Below are 12,144 nucleotides of genomic sequence, written 5' to 3'. Positions count from 1 at the left end.
TCAACATATAAGCAACATTTATTTAACTACATATCAATTAAGCTCAAATGAAAGTTCAAACTATTCAAAATATATAAATATGATGCTAACTACATTTATTTAGAATAGCTTAGCAAGTATATAATAATAAAAATATATTTGACAAGAATAAAATAAAAACATAACATTGTTGAGCATCATATTGTATATTAACAATAACTCAAAAATCACATAATACACTTAGTAATCACAATCACAACCAAAAAAAAGTATTAAGCTTAATTTTCAATCCAAATCCCCTCACAATCAGTACGCATACAAATTTCATCATAATCTTCAACTTCATCAAAAGACTTAATATTAGGCATCCCATTCGCAAATGGGTGATGCTCCATACAATTGTCGGCTATGTTGTCATCACCTTCTATGTCAAACAACTCCATTTTTGGCCTTGATAATACAATAGACCATCTTGGATCAACTTGATCTTCTACATAAAAAACTTGTTGGGCTTGCGTTGCCAAAATGAAAGGATCTGATTTATGTCCTATCTTGCTCAAATCAACTAATGTAAAACCAAGCTCATCAACTTTGACACCATTCTTGCTATCAACCCAATCACACTTAAAAACACAAATGTTAAACATGTTATAATCAAGGTCCCATATCTCTGTGATAATCCCATAAAAACACATGTCACCAAGCACAGGATTCTTATCTTTGGAACTTGCAATTTGCATGGTCGATGCCACAATACTAACACCACTATTTTGGTTGACTCGTGCCTCATCACGGTTCTTGATGTGGTAACGACAACCATGAATGATATATCCAGGGTACGTAAGAACTTGTTGTCTTGGTCCTTGTGCAAGCCACTTAAGTTCCTTTTCAATAGGTTCTTTCTTACTTATGTCATCTGAAACCTATAAGGTTCATTAATGATATGTAAGTTAATGTAATTTAAATTTTGTAAGCATTAAATTTTAAGGGGAGTATGAATAGTTTCATACCTTTTTTCTAAGCCAATAACTAAATGTGCGCACATGTTCATCCTCTAGCCACTTCACTCTCTTTGATTGACGAGGATATTTTGTCTTCAAATATTTCATATGTTCACTATCAAGCAAAAATAGGCAAGTCATGGTTTGTATAAACATTAGTTAGAGTTTCAAAATCAAATATTCACATATATGACACTTACTCAATAAACGGTTGTACAATGGTTGTATTTTGTAGAACATAATGATGTGCTTGCTCCACCAATTTGTAATCATGAATAGTTATTGCACGACCACCAAGTAATGGTTTCCCACATTTCCATTCATCTTTCATACTAGAAGGAATCCCAATTGCATCCATGCCCGATAAATACTCTGTACAAAACTCTAAGGCTTCCTCTGCGATATAGCACTCAGCAATGCACCCTTCTGGACGATTATGATTTCGAACATAACCCTTGAGGACTTTCATGTACCTTTCAAATGGGTACATCCATCTCATATACACTGGTCCACATAATCTAACCTCTCTTACCAAATGCACTGTTAAATGAAGCATGATGTCAAAGATGGAAGGTGGAAAATACTTCTCTAGCAAGCACAAAGTCACCACTATGTCCTGTTGTATATCATTCAATCTTGACACGTCCACCACCTTTGCACAAAGTGCATTAAAGAAAAAACACAATCTTGTAATGGCATATCTGACATGCTTAGGCAACACGGATCTTATTGCTACTGGTAGTAGTTGTTGCATAAGTGCATGATAATCATGGGACTTAAGACCATTAAGCTTTAGCTCTTCCATGGACACAAGGTTTCTAAAGTTTGAACAATAACCTTCTGGAACCTTCAAATCAGCTAAAGTCTGCAATACTATTTTCTTCTCCTTTCTACTAAGAGTATAGCATGCAGGAGGAAGATAAGTTCGCTTCAACCCAAACCTTGGTGCTAAGTCAGGCCTTAAGCCCATTTCGAGAAGATCAAGTCGAGACTTTACTCCATCCTTTGTTTTACCTGGAATGTTAAGCAAAGTTCCAATGATGCTCTCGCAAACATTCTTCTCTATATGCATGACATCCAAGTTGTGTCGGATATAAAAATATCTCCAATATTCAAGTTCAAAAAATATAGACTTCTTTTTCCAGCAACTTGTCGGATTAGCAAAGGATTCACATTGTTTAGCCTTTTTTTTTCCCCCATGAGTTATGAATCATATCAACCTTTGTAAATATTTCATCTCCAGTAAGTTCTTTTGGAGGTAACCTAAACTCTTGTTCACCATTAAATGCCTTCTTTTGCTTTCTAAATGGATGGTTGCATGGAAGAAATCTTCTATGCCCGGTGTATGAGTTCTTATTCCCATGTTTTAGCCAATGTGAATTTGTTTCTTCACCACATATTGGACAAGCATAATATCCCTTAACGGTGCAACCAGACAAGTTTCCATATGCAGGGAAATCATTAATCGTCCATAACAAAATAGCCTTTAATGTGAAGAACTCTTGTTGATGTGCATCATAGGCTTTCACCCCTACCTCCCACAATGTTTTCAAATCATCGACTAATGGTGCCAAATAAACATCGATATCCTTACCAGGTTGTCGTGGTCCTGATATTAGTAAAGATAACATCATAAATTTCCTCTTCATGCATAACCAAGGGGAAGGTTGTAAGTTATTGTGAGAACAGGCCAACAACTATGCCTACTGGTCATGGAGCTATGAGGATTGATACCATCTGCTGAAATGGCAAGTCTAAGGTTCCTACAATCGAAGCAAATTCAGGCCACATTTGGTTCACTAGTTGCCATGTTGGGGAATCCACTGGGTGTCGAAGTTTACCATTATTTTCTCTTCCTTGTGCATGCCATTTTAGGTCTTTCGCTATTTTGGGAGATTGAAACATCCTCTTAAACCTAGGGATGGGTGGGAAATACCACAACACTTTTGCAGGAATCCTCTTAGTGTTTCTTGCCCCTGCCTTGTTACCTTCCACCTTGACGTTCCACAAGTAGGACATGAAGATGCTTCATTTAACTCATTCCTGTATAGTATGCAATCATTTGGGCATGCATGTATCTTTTTGTATTCCATCCCTAATGCATTCAATGTTTTCTTTGCCTCATACATGGATAAGGGCATCTCATTGTTGACCGGGAGCATATCCCCTAATATTTGGAGTAAATCTGAAAAGCTTTTATCTGACCACCCATACCGTGCCTTCACATTGTACAATTTAACTAGTGCAGAAAGTTTTGTGAACTTTATACAACTAGGATACAAAGGTTTTTCAGCATCTTCAAGCAATTTTTTAAATGACATTGGGTCTGTCATAAACTCATCTTCTATAGCATGAACCATTTCTACTGTACTAGCAACGTCACCACAATCCATCGTGTCATAACGTTGTGCCATTTCAGTTGGTTGGCTACTAGTAGGACCTGCTTCTCCATGCCAATACCATGTACAATAACTCTGGTCAATTCCATTGAAAAACATATGTTCCCGAATCTTGTTAGGTGTATGATGTATTAAGTTTCCACATCGCATACAAGGACAACGAATTCCACGTTGATTGGGACAATGTTCTAATGCAAAATTAATGAAGTATTCAACTCCTTCCTCGTACTCCCTTGACATTCTATCTTTAGACATCCAACTTCGATCCATTCTATGATTCAAATACACAATGAATTAATCATGAGGAATTTTAACATTAGAATCAACTTGTTAAGAGTAAGGGCTCTTGCTCCATGCATTAGACATTTTTTTTTTTTTTTGTCTACAAAAGCAATTGTTTTAACACTTTTGAAATGTTAATGTTGTATCATATATCAAAAGGTTTCATCATGTAATATATCCATGTTGTCTACAAGTATATGAAAGTGGGGTGGTTAATTATAAAAATTGTCTTATTCAATTCATGTCATTGTAGTTAATGCCACAAATTATCAATTTAAAATTTCTATTACTTCATGATATTTCATCTTATTAAATACATTTAATTTCATTATGTATTGAACCAAAGTAATAAATGTGGTTCTCTTATAGAATTATGATCCTATCTAGTTGATGTGCTACCATGCAAATGAGAAATAAATATATCTTACATTTGTTTAAGTCTTTATTCACTCTCGAATCATCAAAGATAATTTATTATGCATATTTCTGTAAAATTAAAATAAAATTATATATCAAAATATTAACCAAGAAACATAATTAACTCTCATGATTCTATCTTGTTAAACTAATATCAACTTATACTACATGTCTTATGCATTCTAACATCTCCAACTTCCTAGTTTAGGTGGTGGTTCCTATCCCATATAGGAATACATAATCCCTACATGTCAACAACTATTATGTTTCGTTTCATTTTAGAAAAATTTCGGCAGCATTTCCCTATAGTTCTCCAAGTACACAAAATGGAGAAGGCATATTATTTAGCCTTGTCCAAATATGCACCCAGAGAACAAAAGGAACGACTGTCGAAATTTCTAAAAAATGAACCAAGCATAAGAGCGTAACTTCAAAGATATTATGTTTTCCTTATATTGTCCAATTGGACAATTCAAGCATCATTTGTAGAAAAAAATAGTCTCATTCACATGCTAGACAAATTTAGAAGTTGTCAACTTCAAAGTTGTTCATCAATGAACCATTTCATTCTTTGACAACTTAAATGTCCTTAGCATGTAATAAGAGAAATTTTTTTCATACAAGGATGCTAGAACGGGAAGTCTAATGTTTCATGCATGAACTTATTTAAATCCTATCTAAGTATCCTAAACACATTAAAATGAAATACATTTAATTCCTTTAACATATTTGTTATTTGCCTAGTAGAGGAAAAAAGAAATATATTTACTTGAAAACTTATGAGTAGAGAAATCTAATTACACTTGGCAACAAACAAACAAAAGTTAATACTCAAAATATAAAGTCATCAACGTCACATTCAATGGAATCAAATTAAATCAAAAGTAAACCCACCCACTAGACCAAATCTACTAACCATCAAATAACTCAATTGCAAGTTTGATTATTTATGTTCAATTTCCTTTATAAAAAAATGAAGTATTGACAAGTTAGAGTTTCATTGGAAAGTATAGAGAGAGAGAAACCGGGGAGAGTAAAGAATTACCTTACCAAGACTTGTCCCTTGAAATTGTCCTCTAGTGATTGAGAAATTAAACAGCTAACCTAGGAGGACCTGCATTTTTGGTACAATGAGATGAACTTTTAAACAATAGATAGAACATCAATCTCCATTAAAACTCTTAGTTCTTTTTCCCCTTGTTTGTTTGCTTTTTTCTCATCCAGGTTTCATGTTTCTTGTTCTACTTTTTGGCTAAAAAAATAGGATCATCATTACGTACCAATGCAATTTGAGAAAGCTTTGCTTTATTTCTACAATGGGTTGGAAATTGTGGACCATTATTACATAGCAATAAAATATTTTATAATGAATTTTGTAATAAATAAATTAGAATTATAAAATATCCATTTTAATTTATATATGATATTTATTTTATAATCTTTTTCTTTCAATAATTTTAGAATTTTCATATTTCATGTTTATCTTTTTCATAGAAACAATTTTTGATTAATAAATAATTTTACCATAAAATTTGTCATATTTTTTTAATAAATTTTTTATCATTGCTTTCATAATAATTATTAATAAAATATTATTTCGGTGGGAAATATCCTTGAAAATTTATATAAGAGTTCCAAAAGGATGCCTAATTAATCCTAGTACACTAGGTGGAGAAAATAAAATAAAAAACTAAAGGGCCAACCACCAACCTATATGGCCATATGGAGTTCCATTCCATCTAAGTCAATAAAATCAAAAAGTGACGACCATTTCAATAATTATAATAATTAACAATTAATAATTATAATAATAAATAAAGGAATAGTTTCCTCCCATCTTCCTGCTTTGTCTCCACTTCACTGACTTTAGTTAAGCTCCTTGTCCCAAAAATGGAACAATTCCATACCCATGTGGATGATGAAAGATACCGACTCCAACACAAAATTCGTAACCAATTATTGGTCCACAAAATTTCGGTAATTTTTCAAACATTTATCCGATATTTCGGTATTAATCGGTATTTTTACCGATTTTTCGGAAAATTGACCGATATTTCCTACCAGTCCAACCCACGTACAGGATACAAAATCTATCCGTTTTTTTTTTTAAAAAAAAAACATATGATGCTATTCGATAATATGACCATGATTTGCAGGCAAAGGTTGAGTTTTTCAACCTGCCCAAAAATCGTGGAGTTAGGGTTCATAAAATTTAAATCCAATGGTACAAAAGCTAAGACACCTTTACAACACATCCAGAAACCACACGGAACAAAGAAAAAAACATTTTTTTTATGGTTTTCCATGGGGGTTTTGCATGGATTGTCTCCGAAATCAACCGGGGAAGAATCTTCCCAAAAATGGAATGGGGAAAGAGTTTTGTGGGAATCAAATGGGGATTGCAATAATAATAATAGTAATAGTAACTATATCAGATTAGTACCTGCGTTGAATGAGAGTGGCAGAGGAAAAAATGGCCTTTTTAGGGATTCTCTCTTGTGGAAGGCAACTTGAGAAATGGCTTCTTCATGGCCGAGTCAAAGGAAGTGAGGCCTTTTGATTTTTAGATTTAGTACAAATAGAAAAACAAGGAAACAAATTATGAGAACAATTTTCCTCCCTCTATAAAAATATATATTAATTATCCATCTTGATGAAATCAGAAATTTGGCTTTCTATAGGCCATATTTTAGAAATTAAAATTAATTTCATAAGATAAATTATTAATAATTTTAATTATTTAAATAAATTAATGTTAATAGAAAAAATTGTTATAACATATTTTTAATAAAATTGTAGAAATTAAATCTCAAATAAAATATTTTATATAAATTAATTTCATTTTTCATTTAAAATGTAATAAAACATGTTATAATAAAAGTATTTTAAAATTTTGAAAATAAATATTGTCTTCAACAAGATAGGCTCCCTTCATCTAATAATGTGATAGAACCATATCGATCTTCATTTTGATACTAAGTCCTATTGCAATATTATATGTATAAATTATTTTATTCAATAAAAACAAATATTTTTTTAACTCAATTCTAACTTTATTCATTTCCAAAATGCATATTTATTATTCTTAAAATTGAAATATCGAATCTACCAATATATGTTTGTTTATCTATGTTTTTTTCTTTTTATCATATCTATGTCAATTATACTTACAAAATAATTTTAAAATGTGTATTCTTGCTTATTTTATCATTTTTACAGTTTTTCCAATCATTCCTATGAATGTTAAATAATTTTCGCTCGACCGATATTTATGAAAAAATATTCATTGATATTTCTCTGATATTTCTGATATATCCCTAAAATCGCAATAGCGATATATCCATAATTATTGGTATTTTTATCCTTGATTCTAATTATATATATTAGAAACATTTAAATATATAGCAACAAGTTTTTATGGATTCTTTTCCCCCTCAACACATTTTTTATGGATTTTTTTTCCCGCTTTTTATTTTTTTTTCTCCACCGACTGGGTGGTAATGTTCAGTATTTTGATATGCTATAAGTAGCTAACAATTTAGGGATAATGATTGGGGATATGACATTTTCTCCACTTCTCCACTATCCTATAGCCTATAAGTAGTCCAAAGCTAACCCATCTAACCTGCAACATTTAACCATTTCATAGTTTAGGATGCTGACGTGACTCCACTACACAAAATATTAAAACTTTTTTTTTTTTTAAACTATTTTCAGAACTAATTGCCAAATACAGTCCAAAGTAATAATTCATTTTATGAAATTGTCTTTAGAAAAATGGGTAAATAATAAAATTTATAATTTAAATATAATATATATATATTATATAAAATATATATATATATATATATATATATATACATTTTTGTTTTTAGAATTATGATATATCACACATGTTTGTTAGCCATTTTCTTTTTAAAATTTGATGGTACAAAATAAAAAACATAAAGCTATCAAGCATTTAAAAATTATTCTATCATATTTATAAAATAAAAATCTATTTCAAACTTAAAATGTTTTTAATATTTTAAATATATTTTTCAAATAAATTTATATTAATTTTTATATTTAATATTTTCAAAATAAATTGTCACTCTCAATAGGAAAAAAAAGTCAACATAAATTGGGTATTAGATAAAAATTGTTATCTAATGTTTTATGTGAAAAAAATATATATGTTTTAAAACCTAAAATGTTTTTAATATTTTTAAAAATAATTTTTATGTTTAATATTTTATTTTTAATATTTTATATGTTTGTATCATTATTTTTAAAAATAATCATAAAAAACAAGTGAAAATAATAGAAAATAACTAAAAGATGTTATCTAAAAATATCATATTTTTATTATCAAAGGTATTTTTATTTTTTTTGTTATAGAGAACAAAAAACTATTCTAAAAAATAGTTATCAAATAGACCATTTATATCCTAAAACCAAAAAAAAAAAAAAAAATTTTAAAAATGCTTAAAGTAATATTATTTGGGCGTCTCCTTGAAATTATAAAATTGAAAAATACTAGTGAAAGCAAATGAACCCTAAGTATTAAAATATAAAGATATAACATAAATGAACTGGGATAGAGTTGAAGTATGAAAAGACTTAAACCTAGCTTAATAAAGTGGCTGACAATCAAACAACTTTAGTTTGATACTACCATATTAAAGTCTAAACTAAGAAAGATGATTATGTATATGGTAACGTGTTTTTTTTTTTAGAATATTATAAACCCTCTATTTTGTTCTCTTGACACATTCCATATAGGATTGTCCTCCTACATGCTTTGATGCTTTAGTGTGCAATTGTGGTTATTTTTTGAGTTGTTTTTAGCTTTTATTAATTGATGGTCTAGTAAGATTATATCGATGACTAGTTTTGGATTTTTAATTAGATATTTTGGAGAGACTAAGTGGATCCCTATTTCGTGTGTAGTGATCCTTAATTATTAATTTAGGACTTTGTTTTTTTATTGAGTTATAGCATATTTAGGTTTGTTTAGAATTCTAAAGCCTTAATTCTTACAAATAAATTTATGTTTTAAAATAATATAATAATTGATATCATATTCTTTAAAAATATAAAATACAATAAGGTTTTGATAATGAATTGGAATGAGGTTGTTTTTTTTTTTTAAGAATGATTTAATAATATTCAAGCTTTTTTTGTTAACTTTATCTTATAAATTATAGAAATTGAGGTATTAATCAATATATTGAATGATTAAATTGAGAAATAATATGTTAAGGTTATTAAATATATATTCAAAGCTTTATTTTATGACAAAATAATTTTATTTTTTAACATCAAAGGAATCCTAAATCAAAATAAAGATTTGAGTTTATTAATATATCAAAGCAATTCTTTTTTTAATACTTTATGAACCAAAAACAAAATTAAAATTTGAGTTTATTATGGTTATCTAATTCATGTCTTATAAAATATAAAACAAAATGTGTTATTTTTTTTTATATAATAAACATGCCAAAATAATTATTATTTTTAGATATCATGAATCATAAGTAAAGTGTATATAATATTAAAAATCACACATCAAAACATAAAATAATTTAATTTTGTAAATAAAAAACAAATATGCAACTTGTATGATTTTATGAAATATTTATACTTAGCTTTCATATAATTTAAAACATTCCAAACACACCTTAAACGAACCCATGCATCAACCGTCCATTCTCCATAGGTCATTAGCCTAGCTTCTCATTTATCTCACCCATCAATTATGCTTTGTTGCTACTTGCTACTGCTCATATTTCAGATGGCTTAAACCGTATCTCATACCTCTCTCTTTAAAGCTTATTTTTAGTTGCTCAAGACAACTACTTCAGACCATGCCATACCCTGCAACATCCTATTCTTTAGGCCATCAAAAAAAACCTATCCCTACCACCTTCATCAGACATCAAACGTCTTTCTTCTGACACAGCCCATGCTTTGGGTTGCCCAAAATCCATCTGTGATAATGAATAGCTATCCATACTTCCCATCCACTAATTCTCCCTCCTTATTCCTCCGCACATGCACATTTTGATCAGCAGCACTCAGCCTCACTGTCATGTCGTCTTCTTCTTCCTTCAAACTGAACACCATAGCAGTTTCAATATGCAGCAAATCATCCGTGAAGAGGTGGCGAGGATGGCTCGACCCAAACGTTTTTTGGCTCATCATGTAGAACTCAGTTGTCAACTCCATCGGAACTCACCGCAGGGAATCCGACATGCAACAACAAGAGAATCCGACGAGCACTGGACGAATGGGGTGTGTACCAGTAGAACGTGCCATGAGGAGCAGAAGCGACGAGTGCGCAGCTGAATTACAGCAAGCTTCAGCCCTATTCAACCCACAACTCGTTCAGATGCTACAAGGACTTCGATTCAACATATTCAATTCACTTTGAACCAATTTTCAGCTAATGTGTATGTTGGGCCGCCTTGTGGGAACGATTGGTTTGAGAAGCAGACTAGTGGGACAATTTATATTTCATGCTCAACTTGGATGGACTGGTTTCATGGTGATTGAAGTTTCAGCTTGAGCACCATTTGTTTCCTCGGTTGCCAAGGTGCCATTTGAGGAGCATTTCCCCTTTGGTGAAGGACCTATGCAAGAAGCATAATTTGCCTTATAGGAGTTTATCGTTTTGGGAGGCCAACATGTCGACAATTAGGACGCTAAGAACTGCTGCTCTGCAGGCTCGTGACCTTACCAACCCTGATCTGCCAATTTGGTTGGGAAGCTGCTAATATTCATGGATGAGGTCTCTTGAAGCTTGCCAAGATTTTGTTGTTGTAGTTCTTTAACCCCGACAGGTTTTCCCTTTCATGGATGACTTTTTTGATTTTCTTGTCTTGGGCCCTTCAGATTTAAGATTGTTTTCTTATTGTTAGAGTTAGTGAAAACTTATTGTTATTGTTACAGCCTTAATTATGTTCTTTACAACTTATGTTTTCCAAACCCTCTATTGGATTTAGATGCCGCCACCACTACAATTTTTTTTTTTTTGGATATATAAATATGAAAATGTCTTAAAGAAAACTGTCATTCAGAGTCCAGTAAGGATGCAACAGCTCTTAATCTCTAATCAACTTGATGTTTGGCATGAATAATGGATAGAAAGATTGACATATACGATCCACCAGAGGACTTGTACTTTTGCATGGTGAATATTAGTAATCTGCTATATTTAGGTGTGAATGGTATATTTATTTCAGAGTTGTTGGAATTTGCAGAAGAGCCTTCCTGCTAGCACCAGCTCAGGATCAACCAAGACCACTGCATCAGGATGGGCAGCATTTTGATTGTGTGGAGTATCTGTCGGATATGATTGAGATTTTTATTTGTTGTCTTATTTGAGAAAAAGAAGGGGAGAGAGAAAAAGGAAATATGAAATGAAGAGTGAAGAAAGCAAGAAAGTTCAAGGTACTGAATGTTCATTTCTGGAAAATAATGTTTTCTTGAATATATTAATATACTTCTTTGGCCTACTTGAACTTATAAATTTATTCCTATAATTATATAATAGTGAATATATATATATATATATATATATAAACTTGTTGGATTTGATGGCTGTTTAGAGACCCACATCATGGATGCAAAGACTCCTAGCCCACAGTAATATCTATGGCACGTCTTTTGGGCCGAGAGGGCCCATTCCTTGTTACTCACAAAAAGCAATTAGATTACCGGATTTTGAAAAAAATACAGCAATTTTAAAAATAGTTATTAAAATTTGATATTTTTTAAACTATTTTTAAATTTACGTATTTTAAAAAATTTAATTGAAAATTATCTTCGAAGAGATAATTTGAAAGTTTTCTCATATTTAAACTGAAATTAAATCTTTAGAAGACAACTTTTATTCGATGTGATGTCCATATGTTTGAAAATAATTACAAAAGTGACATATCTCAAATGCCCTTTCTCATACAAATGACATCCAAGGATGTGCTTACTTAATTTGTGGGAGTAATGTTACTTATAATCGAATATTTATATTTTATTACAAGATTTCCACCTCTTACCATCCACTATTCTTTTCTATATATTTG

General features: G+C 30.9%; 1 protein-coding gene across 1 annotated transcript; it reads right to left on the bottom strand.

The window, feature by feature from the left end:
- Positions 1 to 257: 257 nt before the first annotated feature.
- On the bottom strand, positions 258 to 2,052 carry LOC117931992. Its single transcript, XM_034853050.1, has 2 exons — positions 1,198 to 2,052; positions 258 to 902 (listed from the first exon to the last, which is right to left on the bottom strand). Exons 1-2 carry the CDS (start codon positions 2,050 to 2,052, stop codon positions 258 to 260), a joined length of 1,500 nt encoding a protein of 499 aa, XP_034708941.1.
- Between the last annotated feature and the right edge of the window lie 10,092 nt (positions 2,053 to 12,144).

The sequence above is a fragment of the Vitis riparia genome, chromosome 15, assembly GCF_004353265.1.
Source record: "Vitis riparia cultivar Riparia Gloire de Montpellier isolate 1030 chromosome 15, EGFV_Vit.rip_1.0, whole genome shotgun sequence".
In the NCBI taxonomy this organism is placed as follows: domain Eukaryota; kingdom Viridiplantae; phylum Streptophyta; class Magnoliopsida; order Vitales; family Vitaceae; genus Vitis; species Vitis riparia.
The sequence above is the reverse complement of the archived record's forward strand: the minus strand, read 5'-3'. Positions and strand labels throughout refer to the sequence as shown.

Bases quoted from the DNA above. Each gene is read 5' to 3' on its own strand.
- LOC117931992 (XM_034853050.1), bottom strand. From the start codon at position 2,052: ATGCATATAGAGAAGAATGTTTGCGAGAGCATCATTGGAACTTTGCTT. The intron at 903-1,197 runs GTACAACCGTTT...TGAACCTTATAG, and splicing joins TTCTACAAAATACAACCATT to GTTTCAGATGACATAAGTAA.